The sequence below is a fragment of the Myotis yumanensis genome, unplaced genomic scaffold (genome assembly GCF_028538775.1).
Source record: "Myotis yumanensis isolate MYYU_CA2020_CCGP unplaced genomic scaffold, mMyoYum1.0.hap1 SCAF_3, whole genome shotgun sequence".
Classification (NCBI taxonomy): domain Eukaryota; kingdom Metazoa; phylum Chordata; class Mammalia; order Chiroptera; family Vespertilionidae; genus Myotis; species Myotis yumanensis.
This window is the reverse complement of record NW_027223754.1, coordinates 199,509,658-199,528,533: the sequence shown is the minus strand read 5'-3', so window position 1 is coordinate 199,528,533 and position 18,876 is coordinate 199,509,658. Positions and strand designations below refer to the sequence as shown.

Here is an 18,876-nt window from a genome sequence, read left to right as displayed (position 1 = left end):
CCATTGGAAAAAACATATATAATTACATATTGTTTTTGTGATTAATCACTATGCTTTAATTATGTTCAATTTGTAACAATGAAAATACATCCTGCATATCAGATATTTACAATACGATTCATAACAGTAGCAAATTACAGTTATGAAGTAGCAACGAAAATAATTTTATGGGTGGGGGTCACCATAACATGAGGAACTGAATTAAAGGGTCGCGGCATTAGGAAGGTTGAGAACCACTGGCCTAGACTGTGAGTGTGCTAAGAATAGGAGCTGTCCTCCCTTCCCTTCCCTTCCCTTCCCTTCCCTTCCCTTCCCTTCCCTTCCCTTCCCTTCCTTCCTTCCATCCTATTTCTTTTCTCCAGCAACTAGAAGTGTGCTCAATCCATAGTAAATGACTGAATAAATACACAGGTGGGCAAAAGTAGGTTTACAGTTATTCCTATGAAAGATAATACAATAATTAATAAATAATACAAGAATAAACTTTGTGTTCCACGTAGTCACAACTGTAAATTTACTTTTGCCTACCCTTGTATGTTGGCACAGATAATGAAAACAATGTTTATGGAAGGTATGAAAGACTATAGGAATTTAAGTGAAGAATAGTATTTGTAGCCACAACAAGGCAATGGTGCAGTGATCTCTGGGAAGTGCACTGGGCAGAGTGAGCATCTTGGGGTCCATAGGTCCACTCCTGCTGAAATGCAACAGAAACACAGGGGTGTAGGGGTTAGGGACCATCCCCTGTCACTAGGCAGACCTGAGACATATGAAGCATCTGGAAAGTACTGGCTCATCTAAACCTGACTAGGTATCTAAGAAAACAAATGTTGAGCAGGTCTGATGGGGATGGAGGTACCACCTGAAGGAAATGTGGTACCTCTGGATTCACTGCCAGTCTCTAAGCCACAGTCCAGAGGAGAGCCCTCAGTGTTAAGGAAATTCAAGACTTGCAGTACTTCCCTTGCAAAGTCATCCATTGATCCAGCTCTCAAGCTGCCTATGTTTAGCTAAAAGATGTTGCTTTAAATGACACATTTTGTCACATAACACCCATCTTGGGCGGGGGTGGGGTGGGGGGGAAGACATGCTAGAAATAGTTTATGAAAAGGTGGGGCTTGAAGTCCATTCCTAGTAATTAAATGGCCCTTCTCAACTCCCCTCCCTTGTTCTATTAACCCTATGTAATTTCATAAGCTATGTTCTTACTGCTATCTACTGGTGTAAATGTTTAAAGACTTCTTATTGGGGGTTGGAGGAGGTAGAAGATGGTAAAGGGAGGGACAAATGGTGATGGAAGGAGACTTGACTTTGGGTGTCGAAAACACAATACAATATACAGATGATGTATTATAGAATTGTCCACCTGAAACCTATATAATTTTATCAACCAATGTCATCCCAATAAATTCAATAAAATATTATTTTAAAAGACTTTTTATTAATATCTTTCAGTATGATGTTTTATTCTTCCTATGAGAGTGAAAAATGGCTCTATGCCATTGTATGTCCAAACTTTCATTTAATCCTTCATTCACCTACAGGCAGGTTGTAGTGGATGGAGTCAGATTCAGGAAGACCGACACTCTAACATTTAAAATCTAGTGATTTCAAGCAAGTCATTTATACTTTCTGAGCCTCAGTTTCCTCATCTATAAAATATGGGTAGTAGTAATTCATACTCCAACTGAGTTTCTTCTTTTTTTAAAATATATTTTTATTGATTTCAGAGAGGAAGGGAGAGGGAGAGAGAGAGAGAGAAACATCAATGATGAGAGAGAATCATTGATTGGCTGCTTCCTGCATGCCCACAACTGGGGATCTAGCCCAAACCTGGGCATGTGCCCTGACCGGGAATCCAACTGTGACCTCCTGGTTCATAGGTCGATGCTCAACCACTGAGCCATACTGGTGGGGCTGGGTTTCTTCTTGAGCACCCTAAGCTCTTCCTTCCTCAGGACCTTTGCACATGCTGTTCCCTTTAGAGTCTTTCTTTTCTAACTAGCAACCATGCTAGTCAACATTTATTTTACAAGGAGAAAGAGTTGCATGCGTGTAAATCTGAGTCAGAATCCAGAGTGAGTAAATATTTGTTGAACAAATCTATATATATAAAAGCCTAAGTGACCGGCTGACTGGCCATTAGCTATGATGCACACTCACCACCAGGAGGCAGATGCTCAATGCAGGAACTGCCAGCTGTCGTCACTTGGCAGCGGCGGTTCTCAGGTGACACACCTGGAACCAGAGAGGAGTGAGCCCAGTTCCAGGGTGTGTCACCTGAGAACCGCCCTCTCACAATCCAGAACCCCTTGGGGGATGTCGGAGAGCTGGTTTTGGCCCCATCCCCACAGGCCAGGCCGAGGGACTTCACCAGTGCATGAATCTGTGCACTGGGCTCTAGTGAATCTATAAAATTCTATTGAGCATTATGTCAAGTGCTTTTATTTTTTATTATATATTACTAGAGGCCTGGTGCATGAAATTTGTGCATGGGAGGGGGGGGTGGTCCCTCAGCCTGGCCTGCACCCTCTCCAATCTGGGATCCCTTGGGGGATATCCGATTACTGGTTTAGGCCCGATCCCACAGTTAGACATCTCTTTCGCAATCCGGACTGCTGACTCCTAACCGCTTACCTGCCTGCCTGATCACACCTAACCACTTGGCCTGCCTACCTGATGCCCCTAACTGCTCCCCTGCCTGCTTGATCACCCCTAACTGCCTCTGCCTGCCTGCCTGATAGCCCCTAACAACCTCTGCTTCGGCCCCCACCACCATGGCTTTGTCTGGAAGGATGTCCAGATGGATGTCTGATCTAATTAGCATATTACCCTTTTATTAGTATAGATTATTATTATTATTATTATTAATTATTTTAGCTTCATGATAACCAAGCAAAGTAAGTATTCATGAACCTACGTGATAGACAAGGAAGATGGAGATCAAAATGATGTCCATGTGCACGTGGTCTGAAGCGGCAATGCTGGGATTCAAGTCTGACTCTTAAGTCAGCTCATCTCTCCATGGCCCCATGGGTTCCTCATGAGAGAGGACCTCCTACTTCCCCCTTTACTTCTGGAGAAATGTGATTTTGCTGCTGCTGAACCAGAGAAAGGCAGGCCTTACCATGCTCTTCTTGTCAGCCTTCTGGATCGTGTACCCCGTAATGGCCGCATTTCCATCGTCCTTTGGTGGTGTCCATGACAGGGCAACATTCTCTCCCCAGACATCCTCAATCTTCACAAGTTGGGGTGGACCCGGGCGGTCTACAGGAATAATTCACAGCATCACTGGAAGGTCACTTTCCCTCCCAACCTACGCATTGCTTCAGGAGGGCATTTCAAAACGTTCCTCCCTCCCTGCATCTCTACCCACATTTCTTGTACCATTCTTAAACGTCAGAGAAGTGGAATGCACTCTAGCTAAGCTTATCTGGAAACTCTTGATTTTCATCTTCCTGAGGGGAAAAAGGATTTTGAAAAGAAAATTAAAATGAAATCTCAGACCGTATTAACTACCCCTCCAGGGCAGCCTACTGGCGTTGAATCACAAGGCTAGGCTGCCTAATTGGAAATGTAAGCTGATACTGGCTGTGTCCAGAATCTACAAGGTTTTCTATGCAAGAATTCAACACAGGAAGTAGTTCTATTGTTGAGGAATTGAGAAACAGAGTAAAGCAATACAGATGTTTTCCACTAAAAAGTATATCCATTAATTTTCTTTTTTTTAAAATATATTTTATTGATTTTTTACAGAGAGGAAGGGAGAGGGATAGAGAGTCAGAAACATCGATGAGAGAGAAACATCGATCAGCTGCCTCCTGCACACTCCCCACTGGGGACGTGCCCGCAACCAAGGTACATGCCCTTGACCGGAATCGAACCCGGGGCCCTTGAGTCCACAGGCCGACGCTCTATCCACTGAGCCAAACCGGCTAGGGCATCCATTAATTTTCTTTAATATTGAACCTCCATCTCCAATTTTCTTTAATATAGATGCCCCATCTCCCATGATTAGTCCTTTTAGTGAAAAATTGTTCTGAAATGCTAACAAGTCTTACTAATTTATGTTACGAAATTTTTAAAAAAGAATTTTATGTAGAGCCAGCCTCACACAAATTGTTGCTTTAGCCTTAATGACAAGGACAAGTAGTCCAAATACTGAGTTGACAGGACGGTCTAGTTCCTTCTTCCAAACCTACCCACGATCTGGATGTCGATCGATGCATTTTCCACGAATTTCTCCACTTTGACTTCCAGATCGTATTTCCCTGAGTGGCTCCTCTCCGCTTTTCTGATAAATATGATCGTGTCAGTCTCAGAGTTGCGAATGTTGATTTGATTTTTATCAATTTCGGCGCCATCCTTCTTCCAAGTTAATTCTGGTCTTGGTTTTCCCTAAAAAGGAAGACAGAGAAAGTAGAGGGGGAGGGAAATCAGATTGTCTCAAGATTTTTTTTCTACTATTACAAAAAAAATGACAGCGTCTTGCTCTGTTCAAGGCAAAGTTGGCAAAGAGCCTGGTGGTGGGCAACTATAGCAACAACAGTAATTCTCGCTGCCTTAGTTATATTCTGCGTACAAGGCACTGCATTAGGTACATGAAGTTTATTATTTCCCGTAATCTTCACATCAAGATGGTATCATTATCCTCATTTTTTGGATAAGGAGTTAAATGACTTGCCCAAGGCCTTGCAGCTAAGGAAGCATTAGAACCAGGTTTTACAGGCTGGTCTCAAGAGCGCCAAAGCCTGCAGAGCACAGCATAAGGGTCAAGAGCATGGGCCCTGGGGCCCTGGAATCTATATTTGGATTCTGATTCCACCACTGAATAGCTGTGTTTCCTCGGGCAAGTTACTTAAGCTCTCTGTGCCTCAGTTTCCCAATTTGTAAAATAAGGACAGTACTGCCTCACAGGGTGGTTATAAAGATAAGTTCTTTGAAAGCTTCTGTACACTACGTAAGTGTTTTATTAATATCATCTAAATGTGAATGATCATTATTCCACCTTTTATTCCAGCTCATTTCAGACTTGTCTATAATTCACTTTTTTTAATAGCTGCTGAAACTATTCGCTCCAAGCAGACTTTGTGCCCAGCCAGAGTGGCTCAGTAGTTGAATGTTGACCTATGAACTGGGAGGCTGCAGTCTGATTCCCGGTCAGTGTTTCACATGCCTGGGTTTTGGGCTCGATCCCCAGGGGAAGGACGTGCAGGAGGCAGCCAATCAATGGTTCTCTCTCATCATTGACGTGTTTTTTTTCTCTCTCTCTCTCTTCTACTTTCCTCTCTGAAATAAATCAATTTAAAAAAAAGCAGACTTTGAAAAATTATAATCTCACTCATGGACATGAGTTTCAGTTTATATGACAAAGAAACTTCCTAGGATTCCTGAGCTCCCAGGCTCACCCTGAAGGTGGGAACCAAACATTCATTCAGTCCGGTGAGGCATGGCCTTCCTCCGGCTCCTAGTGTGGCTTATTGATAAGGCATGTGAAAGACACACATCAAACCCCCGCCCACAGAGCTGAAAGAATGGCTGGGGTGCTTAGACTTGCACAGGGAAAGGAGAGAACAAATGGTTAAGAAAAGGAAAAACAATTCCAGGTCTTTCCTTAAACTTTGCTCTTAATAACTACTGGGGGAGGGGGAGGGGTTATTGAGTTCTCTGAGAACCTATAAAGTAAGAAAAGCACTGGATTAAGTGTCAGGAGACATAGACTCTGCTCTTGGTACTACCATTTACTTGCTGTGTGACCTTGGGCAAGTCACTTAACTTCTCTGGCCATCAGTTTCTTCTCTTTTCAAATGAGGATAAAGAAATCTGCCCTTCCTGCCTCACAAGGTATTTTTTTCAAATTAAATGAGAAAATGCCTATGAGAAGTCTAGAGGTGATACAAACATGGAGCAGTCTTGTCAGCCCCTTCCTGGCAGCTAAGCAGCCCCTGGGAGGCAATACCTATGAGGTCCCTGTTCTCATGCTCTTTCCTCTCCCAGACCCAGTGACAGAAATGAAACACACAGACGCCCAAGATCTGGGATCAGCCCTAGTGATAGAAATGATTCAGCAGCTCCAGTCCAGCACTGGGGCTGAGTCCTGAGTGCTGCCTTGTCTCAACTCCTGCTTTTATCTGAGCCTGTGGAGGAGGGAAGTGGGAGGAACCTTGCCAAGTCATCTCCTTCCCCCTCTACTGTGCTTACACTCACGTCCTCCCTGGCTTCCATTCTGATTTCATGCAGGGTGTATGTGGAAGATAACAAACTGCCTCTTCTAAGGTGTGGGCCCCATGGCTTGAGTTGACTGTCTTGTTAGTTTGGTTTTTATGGGGCTCTGAGTTTGAATGAACGCTGTTGTGCGTGTGTGTGTGCGTGTGTGTGTGTTTTCAAATGTGCACAGGGACCCAAATTCTAAGGCCATGCTGTCTGATATAATAGCAACATGTGGCTAAACTGAAATTAGTTATAATTTTAAAAAATTGAAAATTCACACTAGTTCCTAGTTGCACATTTCAAGTGTTCAACAGCCACATTTGGCTGCTGGTTACCGTGTTGGAGAGCGAATATATAAACATTTCCTCCATCACAGAAAGTTCCATTAAACAGAGGCACAAAAAAAAAAAAAGGTGTTAAATAAGGGTGTGATGATGCAGTGTGTGTGTGTGTGTGTGAGAGAGAGAGAGAGAGAAAGAGAGAGAGAGAGAGACCAAAACTGACTACTGCAGGCAAAGTCTAATTAATCTTATAAATAACAAATTCTTTCGCTGGAGCAATGATTTAACAATGTTCACATTTTTTTTCAGTTAGTGGCATTGAGACATCAAATTTCAGTAATGTCTCTTATTGGAATTCTGCTTGGTTTGGGGTAATGGTGAGAAGTAATCCCATGTTGTTTTCCTGAGAACTTCGCTGCGAATGAAGGTCAGTTTTACAGATGTGTAGGGCCAGAGAGAGTCTCCAAGCATTTCTTGTTTTGGGTTCTCCTCGGTGTTTCCTCCCTGCCCCACCAGAGTCCCAGAGCTGCAGGTCTCATTTGTGTCATGCAGAGGGAACATCTATGACGGTTTTATAGATTTCTCTTTCACAGCAGCAGATCGTCACTCCCCAAATCTCTTCCCTTATTTAGCTGTCTCCCTTGGAGGAAATCCTGAGTCCTGATGACGTCAACACTAGAGCATCTCCCCTGTCTTCTTAAACACCCCAGCATTGCAAGAGAAAATGAGCGAGCCCTGATTTGTTACCTGGAAAGGTATAACCAGGTTGACAGCTTCTCCAACTCTGCGGATGTAGGTTTGCTTCAGGTGCCGTGGGATGCGAATCTTTGGAGGCTCTGAGTGAGAGGAGCAGAGCACAATTTTGTGATCAGTAGAGTACACTGGAATTAGCCTTATATTGGCATACTGCTGTGATGCTCACTGCTCGCCTTTGCAGGAAAACTTAGATAGGCCACTAATAGATAATATATGGTAACTCTGGTTCCAAATGTTTTCTTCCAAGAAATGTTTTAACAGTTTAACACAAAAAAAATTTATCCTTGACCTCTTTGATTTTATTGCAACTTCCTATTTTTATTGCCGTTATAAGTCTAAAGCGACTTTATAGAAAACTACCAAATTTTCTCTTGGGACCTTGTACATATTTTTCATAGTTTCCAACAGGGAGTATATTCTCCAATGAACAATCCATTTAAGGTCTATAGACACCACATTAGCTGGTAGGACTGCCTATTCTTTCTTACCAGAAAAAAAAAAAAAAGAAGAGATTTAGCACCGAGGACTTGCTATTGAGATGATTGATTCTGTTGGCATTTTATAGTAACTTTCTCCCTTGTGCTATCATGAACTGCATAATGGGCAACTCTAGCCTACTGTGTATTAATGTGCATTAGTTCAACACCAAGAAGATACTAGAACATATTGCTGTAAACCCATTAGGAGCAGGGAGTCAAAGGCTCATGGGCTCACCCACATCCACTTTCACACCATGAGAGGGATGATGTAGGTCTCATCACTTGGGTGCTCATATGTGACAGACACTGGACTAAATGCTTTTCATGATGGGACCAATTTAAACCTCTTTGCCACCGTAGGGGCTATGTACTGCTTTTACTTTATGACAAAGAAATGGGAGCATAGGAGTTAAGGAACTTGCTCTTGGCGACACAGGCAGGATTAGAACCTGGAGTCAGCCTGAGGGTCTATGCTCTGCTGAGAAGTACAGACTGCAGAGTCACAGACAATAGATCAGACACGTAGCAGATTGATCTGGTCACAGACTCCTGTTCTGTAAATGCAGGATGATAACAGCATCTAATTTGTAGGATTGTTGTGAGGATGAAATAATGCTATCCACGTAAAGCATTTAGCATAATGGTCAAGAATAGTAAACTTTAGCCCAGCCGGCATGGCTCAGTGGTTGAGCATTGAACTATGAACCAGGAGGTCATGGTTCAACTCCCGGTCATAGCACAGGCCCGGGTTGCAGGCTCGATCCCCAGTAAGGGTGTGTGTGTGTGTGTGTGTGTGTGTGTGCGCGCGGGGGGGCGCGTGCAGGAGGCAGCTGATCAATGATTCTCTCTCATCATAATGTTTCTATCTCTCCCTCTCCCTTCCTCTCTGAAATTAATAACATATATTTAAAAAAGAATAGTAGCAAATTTAAGGAGATAATGATGATATTAATGATGTCGATGATGAGGACCGAATGTTGGGGTTGGAAGAAATCCTGGAGGTCCTCCAACTCCCTAACTTAACATGTGAGGAAAAAGAGACTCAGTCAGGTTCGTCAGCAAACTGAACCATCATCCTAATAAAAGCTCACACATGCTGAGGGCTTAGCACTCTGTGAAACAAGCAATGTGGATTCATTTCTTTAATTCTCACCCCTCTTGAGGTAGTAAAAACTATTGCTATCTCCATCTTGCCGATGAAGAAATCAAGGTTCAGAAAGATCAAGTCTCTTACCCGAGACCACATAGCTAATAAATGATGGAAACATTTTTAAGTTTTAGAGAGCTGTCAAGTCCATGGTGATGGATAACATTTCCCCAAAATTCTAATTTTTTGCTGAAAAGCTCTTCTTTATTTCATTGACCAGTTGACAACAAATAGCATAAGTGGTTTTCCTTGAAGTGACAGGCTCACGCCATTCATTTTCTAGAAAATGTCTGCCAGGTAACCAAATCTGACAAGACATTGTTTGTCACATAGTCATTCTTTCAAGTAAAAATGGAATTTCATGAAACAAGTCACTAGTTTGGCCTCTAATTCAGTTGCACGAGGGCGTTCCCTAGAAACAACCATTGTACTACGGTCCACAGCACAAGGCGTCATGCATACTGTGCGTTTTATTGTCGCAAAGTATAGAAAAAAAAAGTGTACTCAAGCACCAAGCTTTAATAATACTAGTGATTTTATGCCACATCAAGAACACTCCAAGGCAACACTGGCTCTTTTATTTTAGCTGCAAGTGCATGGTGGGGAGGAAGATAAGAAAGAGTAACAGTTGGTGGCACCGACTTGATCCACGCTAAGGCACCAGCGGTTTTACCCATGACCACTTTCACATCATTAGAGCAGCTGTCAAATAGTGTGTCCAGATTACTAGTTCTCTCTCTCTCTCTCTCTCTCTCTCTCTCTCTCTCTCAATCAATGGTGAAGAACCCCAGTGAGGTTAACTAACTGGTCCTTATACCAAGGTATAAACCCAGGCTACCCTCCACACTGCCTGAAAAGAGCTGTGGTTTTGTTTTTGTTTTAATTTTAAAATATGTTTTTAGTGACTGTAGAGAGAGGGAGAGATAGAAACTTCAATGAGAGAGAAACATCATTGATCAGCTACCTCCTGCACACCCGCTACTGGAGATGGAGCCTGCAACACAGGCATGTGCCCTGACGGGGAATCTAACCAGTGACCTTTTGGTGCATGGGTCAGTGCTCAACCACTGAGACATACTGGCTGGGCCGTTTTGTTATTTTTAACTCCCAGGAAGCATGAATACAATATCAAAGGAGTGATAACAAAATAGAAAGTTTTGAAAGAGAAAGGGATTTAAGAAATAAAAGCAAATAATGTAAAAGGGAGATAACATGTTGAAAGGCTCACCACCTACCTATGATTTCCTTCACAAGGATGGGCTGAGAGTAGTACTTGGGCTCGCTGGCACCGGCTGCGTTCACAGCCTTCACACGCACAAAGATCTTTGCATCCGTGGGCAGACCCGTGATGGTGAACTTGGTCTTGTCGATCAGATCTGTGTTTGCAACTATCCAGTCCTCAGCTAAAATCCACAAAAGAAAAAGAAGGCAGAACGGTGTTTAGAGAAACAATCATCTTAACTGGTACAGTCAACTCCAAATTAGTATTTTACTCATAATTAAATCATTTGGCCTGGACTCAGATCACGTGTGTGGCTGGGCATTTTTCAGACTTAAATGAAAAAATGGCCTATACTGGCTAATGCAAATAACAGGAAGAAGGACAATCAGATTCTGTTATTTCTGAAAAAACCTCTATTCAGGATACTAGGGTCACTTGCATAATAACTGTTCCCAAGAATTTGGCAGCAATTGTACAATGAAGGATGTAACCATGATATCTAGCCATCCATATACATTAAAGTTCAGAAACACAGGAAAACGTTATTCTTATGAATGAGAGACGGAATTTTATAGTAAATTTCCATTCATATAATCCAGTAATAGTTTATTACTATCAGATGCTAGTTTATTACTATGAAATGCAAACATGAGGACAGGGAATCGATCATGCTCCCATTTACGAAGACAGTACGCATATACCCACGAAGGTGGAAACGAAGCACAGGGGCCAAGACCTCCTAAGGAGTTGGCACAATTCTTCCACCTCAAGCCAGCATCCAGGGCTAATAACTATGTCAGCTTCTAACAGTTCCTACGCATTATGCCCACAGGACAAAAGAAGGCTTGGATCCCAGATTATGAACTCACTGCCCGCCCCCGCCCCCCTCCATCTCTAAAAGGACTTTTCTTGTGTGTATGGACGGTGGGTGTACTTCATGCTGGGTTATGGGCATTCCCAGAAACCTTATCATAGAGTAAGAAAGTGTGAAAGCTTTCAAAGAATACTTTACCTGACGACAGATCATATGCAGCCTCCCCATTTTCATCAGACTGTTTTGCTGATGTACCTTTGGGAATCCGTCATTAAAATTAATTAAAGACACCCACTGTCACACCAGAAGACTATGTATCAGTAGTCAGCATTCTCTGTTAGTAAAGTATGCAAAGTATGCAAAGATATTTGTCTTCAGAGCAGTGACGGAAGAGACCAAACACGTTAGGGGGGCAGGACGGGTTCCTGAGGAGGGGCATGGCCTGCTTTGTTCAGACTGTGGTCTTTGTCCTGTGGCACTGGCCACAGAGAAGAGGATGAGAAAGGAGCCTGAAGCACCTCCGGCTGTGGGAGCAAGAGGTAGAGAAGAACCAGGCAAGACCCTGAAGAGAAAGGAGGAGCAGGCCTTGGACTCCACAGGGGAGCAGTGCACGGTGGAACAGTCCATCCTTGCTCCTGCCCCAGCCACCCCAGCCTGGGCGGGTCCTCCAAGTTCCCGGGCAATGAAGTGCTCCCGTGATGGGGCTCATGCATCAGGCTGGGAGTGAGGACACTCATAATAAGGCCCACCCTGTCTTACCAGGGCTCTAATTCTCAAAGGAAATGGAAACTGCCCCAGCCGCTGAGGAGGCAGCCCCTGGTTGCCATGAGAGTAAGCTGTTGGTCAAGAAGACAAGGGAGCCAGCTGGTCTCTGCATTCTGCAAAAGTGGAGGAGATGGTGCTGGCTCACAGGGGTGGGGGGGGTCATGGGCACACCCCACTGGTTTGGCATGATGACTTTCTGGGTACCGGGGGAGTGGGGACTACACTGGCTCCCATAGAACTTTCTCTTCTGTCTTATTCCAACCCTTCTAGGAGTACTAGTATCAGGGAGAAGGAGCAGGAAGCCAGAATATCCTGGTGGCTGGGAGTGTATATAGATAATAAAAATTACTTAGGACTTGGAAAAAGAGATACGTCTTTAAGCCAATGCTTGGTTTGGGAACTACTGTGTTGACATTTTCATAGTCAAGAGACAACTGATGAGCAAGTGAAATCAGGAGGCAGAAAACGTGCACGAAAGAGCAAAGAACTAGTAAAGAAGAAAATTTCAAGAGAAAACAGGATGCAATGGGACCCTAGGGGAACAAATCTAGCTGAGCCCTTCACCTCTGAACCACTTTCGCTGAGGGAAGCAAAGAGAAGAAGGAGCGAGACTGAAGGAAGAAAACAGAGAAGAGTAAAATGCTGCAGGCGTTAAAAAAAACAACACCAAAAAGAAAACCAAACAAGAGAAAGGCAGAGTCAAAACCAACACACCATCTTATGAAAGGAAGAGTTCTCTTACAGAATAAAACCTGACATGTCGAAAAGCATTAAACACTACAGAAAATTAGTCTGGAGGACAACAGCCATTAAAAGAGAATGAAGAATAGGTCAGCCACATGAAAGAAGTAAGAAAAGACTGCAAGAAGAAAGATGTACACGTTCCATAGAAAGCTAATTCCAAAACGTTATGTGGCAAAATATATACATAATAATGACTGTGTACATATATATATGTATAAGCTTATACATATATATCTACACAGACCACACACAAAATCATGTAAAATACACTTCGTTGTATTTTATCTAAGGTGGGCAACATCAAAATGACAGCCATGTATCATTTTGCTGTATCTTCTTACTTTTTAAACCTATCAGAAAGAAAAGAGTAAAGAATTTGCTCCGGGTCATACATATACAAAATGTTTGTGGTCAGCAGCCACAACACATATAAGATTGGGGAATTCTGGGTGATACAGACAACAGAGTGAAGTGCTCATGATTTTTTTGAAACAGTGGGGCGGGGGGAATGCAATGGGAATCAACCATATTAAGTTCTCAAGAATTTCTCTGTTGCCCCCCTCCCATGCTGGGATAACTCTGGGAACTTTCTTAGAATGTCCCCCTGGTTTTGGTTAGTGGCTTTCTAAGCCCCAGAGAAATAAACCTCCTGCTCTGTGAGCGCAGCGCATGTAAATGGAACTGAGTGTTACCAGGAGGCTTCGTCCCCCCTCCCCTTCCTCTCCACCTGACCACCCCTGGTCATTTCCACAGGTGCCCCAATCCAGGGCCAGGGGTTTCTTTCTCAGCAGTTTTCTCTTCATAAGAAGTTTCTTCTCCATCCTGGTGTTGCCTCCTGGGGAGGTGCATTTGGAGTCACACTCGTGATTTCCCAAATGTGCCCTGTGGTCTCTCTCTGTCCTTCATGTAAGATCCAAGTGAAAGTTTGGGGTCCAAAGAGTTTTTCTGAAGGCTACCCCTTGGCTCATCCTTTGTGGATATGAATGTGCTTCCCTGAGGGTGGTTTATCTACCATTGTCTAGAATGGAGCCCGAGTCCAGAGCTGGGGCAGTTTGATTCACATATTTTCAAACCATGACAAGGAAGAAATCAAGAAACATTAGAGGCTTTCACTGAGTTTCACCTCTTTCTTTGGTTTTCGGTACACTCTGGCCCATATTTTCTTGTGCCACTTTCTCTTTTTCTATGATTTTTATCAGCAATTGTTTTCCTGTTTCTTTCCTGCTCCTAAATTTGAGTGATTAAATTTTTAGGTATCCAAAGCCCTGAGAGAAATTACTGCCACATGGGCAATCCATTTGGTGCCCCATGTGGGATTTAACGCTGCTTCCTTTCAACACTAAAAAGTTGTCCTTAATTCTTCTTCTCCCTCTTGGTTTCCCACTTTAGAAGGCAGGGGATGATCACCAAAGAGCCAAATACTAGTATGTAGTCACTCTTTATTCCCCAGAAAGAGGCAGCTCTTCTGATTGCTGACCTCTGCTCAGTTTAGGGTTGAGAATTTCTAATTCGCTTCTTTCTAACTAGAGTTTTATTTTGCTTTGGTACAATTTAATTCCACAAATTCAAGAACTGGAAGTCCCTGAACTATTTTCAGGACCCCCTCCCTCCTATATCTTGACTTAGATCAATGGTGCTGTCCAATCGGGCAGCCAAGGTAGAATATTTTTGAGATCTTAATTTGCTAGCCTCGAGTATCAAAGAAGGGCTAAATTTTTATCCATCTTAGAAGGATGACCTTTGGCTTGTCATTTTCAGTAGGCAGGAGATGAGTTCCCAAGAGAGAGAAACTAAAGAAAGGGGGAGCATATCTCACCTAGTGATGATGGTATTCATTTTAACCACGAGTTGTACTTACTTCCTTCAAGGCAATACTCTAGCACATAGCCATCTAAACCTGCGGCACCGATCTGATCTGGGGGCCGCCACTTCATTGTGACAGTGGTGTCAGTTACATTGTCAACAGCCAGAAGTGTAGGGGGGCTGGTTACAGCTTCAAAGATAAAAGAGAGAGAAAAAGAAGAAATTATTATCTGCAGAGTTTATGGCACCAGGAATGGTAATAAAATGAGCTAGGATACAAATAAAAATATACACAGAAGACCCATGTCTTAGTAAAATTAAATGAAGACTCCTCAAGCATATGTTGTGTGCAAAGATCTGCCAGACATGGAAACATTTTATTTTTAAAAATATATTTTTTCTAGAGGCCTGATGCACGAAATTTGTGCAGGGGGGGGGGGGGGGTGTGTCCCTCAGCTCAGCCTGCGCCCTCTCACAGTCCAGGAGCCCTTGGGGGATGTCCAACTGATGGCTTAGGCTGGCAATTGGACATCCTTAATGCTGCCACAGAGGCAGGAGAGGCTCCCGCCACTGCCACTAGGCTCGCCAGTCATAAGCCCAGCTTCTGGCTGAGCAGCATTCCCCCTGTGGGAGTGAACTGACCACCAGGGGCAGCTCCTGCATTGAGCAGGATTGGGCCGAAAATGGCTCTCTGATATCCCCCTGAGGGGTCCTGGATTGTGAGAGGGCACAGGCCAGGGAGGGATGCAGGAGGTTAGCCAGGCAGGGAGGGACCATGGGAGGGCTCCAGGGCATGTCTGGTCCATCTCACTCAGTCCCGATCAGCCAGACGCCAGCAGCAAGCTAACCTACTAATTGGAGCATCTGCCCCCTCATGGTCAGTGCATGTCATACCTAGGGGTTGAGCAGCTTTAGCATATCATTAGCATATTATGCTTTGATTGGTTGAACAGATGACCAAACACTTAGCATATTAGGCTTTTATTATATAGAACTAATTTCAGAGAGGAAGGGAAAGGGAGAGAGATAGAAACATCAAAGATGAGAGAGAATCATTGATCGGCTGCCTCATACATGCCCCACACTGGGGATTGAGCTCACAACCCAGGCATGACCTCCTAGTTCACAGGTCAATGCTTAACCACTGAGCAAAACTGGCTGGGCAACATGGAAATATTTTAAAATGTTGCCACACGTTCCCTCCAATTTGGGAGGTTAGTGTGGAGTCTGGGAGGCCCTAGGAAGTTAGAAAAAAGTCAGTTTGGAATCTAATGATCTAGAATACATTTCCCATAACTCTCTAAAGTACAAACTCTTGTATTAAGTCTTTCTGTTGAAAAAAAAATTCACTACCATAAAATAGCGAAGCCCTCACCTTCTGTTTCTTTGTCTTTGCTGAACTGACTTTTTTGGTTCAATAGATAACACTTAAGATGTGCTTGTAAAGCAAAGACTAGTTCTGAAGCGTGTTTTGTTGAATGATCTCAATCTGTTGTAGTTACAGTGTTTACACAAGGTGCTGGGTTATACCTTCAGAAGGACAAATGGCGTGTGGTCATGTGTCAGAGAGTTCAGCAACATGCTTTCGGTGGGGAGCAGAAACTGGAGCCACCCACAGCTGTCATTGGAATTCTGGTCATGAATTCCAGGGCCAACATTAGGAAGAAATTCAACTCTACCAAATTTCTTAGTCAGAAAACTACTCCTAACCACCTCCACCCTCCTGCTCACCCACCACTCTAAGAAGCCTCCAGATCGGCTCCAGTTGGAGGTCGGAAGGAAGCAGTCACAATCTGGCGTAATGATTTCCAGGACAAGAACACATCTCTCCTGACTTACCCAAAGGAACGAATGGCTTGGAGGGCATACTGGGCTTGGAGATGCCGATGGCATTGACGGCAAAGATACGGACCTCGTAGGCCACACCTTCAATCATTTTTTTGGGCTCAAAAGTTGTTTCTTTGCAGAGCTCAAAGTTCAGCCTCATCCACCTGGAGCTTTGCTTTTTTTTCCTCTCAATAAAGTATCCTACAGATGACATAAAATAGAAAAGCAAGTTTTTTCCTCTTGGTTTCCAAAACTATACTTTGTCAGATATTAGAAGTTCATCAATTTTCCAATATTCTCTGCACTCTAAGTCAATGTATGTCATTTCTAAACCACCTTGTTTCATCAGTTGTTTGAGATTATAGGGAATACAAGTATTAACAGCATAGGAGAAAGAAAAATAACAGGACTAGAAAAAAATTAGAATTGTACTAAGAAGAAAAGAGAAAAATAGATAATAGATATGTAGGTCATACCAACTTATAGAGTTGGTATAGGTGAGCAATAGATTTAGTCCAAACAATATGAAGGGGAAATGACCAGTTTCTTGAGTAAGTAGAAAAGAGTTTTTGTTCCTTAGGGAAAGCAAATTCTCTAAGTATTTAACTCTAAAATAAATTTCTCCATAGACATAATTCTACAAAACTAGACATTTACTTACTAGAATGGTTTAAAGTTAGACTCACAGTGTTTCAATATAATTAAATATTATGTCAAATATAAATGTCAACCAAAAAAAAAAAGAACCCACAATCATACAATATTCATCAGGGTTATTAAAACCCTTGAATACGTACAGAGCATCCTAAAATACAGTATTTCATTTTGAAAAGATATGTAAAGACAGTATAATAAATTTTCTTCTAAATACCACATTTTTAATGTACTCTGTACTAATTTTTAATGTACTCTGTACTGACGTGCATTGAGGACACCACTCCAGTGGCAGTTCCACAGACTGACCAGAATGCAGTTACCTAAGATTGGGGACCCTCCATCGTAGGCAGGAGGCTCCCAGTTCATGATGCACCAATCATCTCCCACATCTGTCACATTCGGTGCCACTGGAGGATCAGGGATGTCTGTAGCAAGCAAAAACATAGAATAAAATAAGAGAGAGAGCACGTGCAAAGAAAAAAGTTAATTGGAAAAATGTGCTTTTTGGTGATAATCATAGAAGTAGTGTTATTTCTGTGAACTTTTGCATGTTTACTGAAAAGCACTTAGTAACTAATTTGGGCAAAAACTCATGCTTCATCTGAGATAAGAGAAGGTAAGCCAAATAAAAATTAAAAATAAGAATCCTTTAAAGTAGTGTCACAACTTAGATAACAAGCCCCACATGGAACCCAAAACTCTTATTCTTTACCTTGAGAATAGTAACTAAGTAATGTCCAATGTGATTTTGTTTTCTTTTTTTTTTTAACTACAAAGTGAACTTCCAGCAGAACTGAATCCAGGATGGTTTATTGTGAATTTTACAATAGTTGGAAGATTCAAGATGTTCACTGATAAAAATCCAAGTAAAAATGATAAGTCACCATGTCATGTAAATATAGTTCAGTGCCTGATAAAATGACCTTAGTTTATGGTCAATTTGAAATATGTTTCAGGGACATCTGAAGTGCGATAAAGAGTTCATGAAACCTAGGATCACCAATAATCTGCTAGACTCATTTCACTTGGATTCAGGCTCAGGAAAAATGTACTTAGATGGTCATCGAAGGACCAAGACAGATCTTACTCCTCTATAATGATTGTGATGTGGGAAATTATTTAACATTTGTTTCAGTAACTTTAGAGGACACCGAAAGGGAATATGACTATGAAGAGCTACTGACCAGCACCCAGAATGGCTATCTCAGTTACTCATTCCTGAAGTATGTCCTCCATGCCATAAGAAAATAAAAAAGAGGAAGGAAAGAAAAGAAGTGTCAAAGATAGAGAAAGAAAGACAGTGATTTATAAAATATAGCCAAACTATGTTTCTCTTTGTTGCCTACCCAGAAATGTTGAGAGAATCAAGAGCTGACAGTGTACTCATGATCTAGACATGCCAATTTGTCTTTAGAAGTTTACTGATCCAGTGGACTTACCCACAGTATATATATATTGATTTCAGAGAGGAAGGGAGAGATTGAAACATCAATGATGAGAGAGAATCATTGATCGGCTGCCCCCTGCATGCTCCCCACTGGGGATTGAGCCCAAAACCCGTGCACTTGCCCCTGACCAGAATCAAACCCGGGACCCTTTAGTCCACAGGCCAATGCCCTATCCACTGATCCAAACTGGATAGGGGGACTTACCCACAACTTTAATCTTGATGCTGGCATGTGCTTCTCCAGCTTCATTTTTCAGATTTATGTTGTAAACACCAGAATCATCTCTTTCAGCGACGTCAATAACCAGAGTGCTGCTGTCAGGGTAAGATTCTGCCCTTATCCGGCCACTGCCCTCCATGATGGCCTACAGAGGAAATAAATAAAACATGGCATGACCTATACAACAACAAGGACTACACTGGAGGGCCGTATAACCCAAGCTGGACAAGGTACTAATGCCTAAAACACACATTCTTAGTTTAATCTTCCATCAACGCTAAGGACAAAGGTATCATCCCACTTTACACATGATAAAACTGTAGCCCATGGCCACATGGCTAAGAAGCGGTAGAATTGGGATTTGACTTTAAATCCCACCAACCATTAATTTGCCAAAGAAAAAGTTGGAAGACTAAAAATATGAGTACAGAGTGTTATTCTAGGAGACAAGTCTCTGCATATAAAATCAGAAATAGTTAAATTCATTTCAAGAACTAAATAATG

At 42.6% G+C, this 18,876-nt stretch overlaps 1 protein-coding gene across 1 annotated transcript in view; it reads right to left on the bottom strand.

Annotated features, from left to right (window-relative positions):
* MYBPC1 (myosin binding protein C1) overlaps positions 1-18,876 on the bottom strand; it is a 95,237-nt gene that overhangs the window by 10,553 nt on the left and 65,808 nt on the right. The window contains exons 19-27 of the mRNA XM_070410908.1: positions 18,358-18,517; positions 17,026-17,130; positions 16,061-16,249; positions 14,277-14,411; positions 11,108-11,164; positions 10,109-10,276; positions 7,239-7,327; positions 4,203-4,398; positions 3,128-3,267 (exon numbers count right to left, since the gene is read on the bottom strand). Of these exons, the coding sequence (XP_070267009.1) occupies positions 3,128-3,267; positions 4,203-4,398; positions 7,239-7,327; positions 10,109-10,276; positions 11,108-11,164; positions 14,277-14,411; positions 16,061-16,249; positions 17,026-17,130; positions 18,358-18,517 (1,239 nt within the window). The remainder of the gene's footprint in view (positions 1-3,127; positions 3,268-4,202; positions 4,399-7,238; positions 7,328-10,108; positions 10,277-11,107; positions 11,165-14,276; positions 14,412-16,060; positions 16,250-17,025; positions 17,131-18,357; positions 18,518-18,876) is intronic.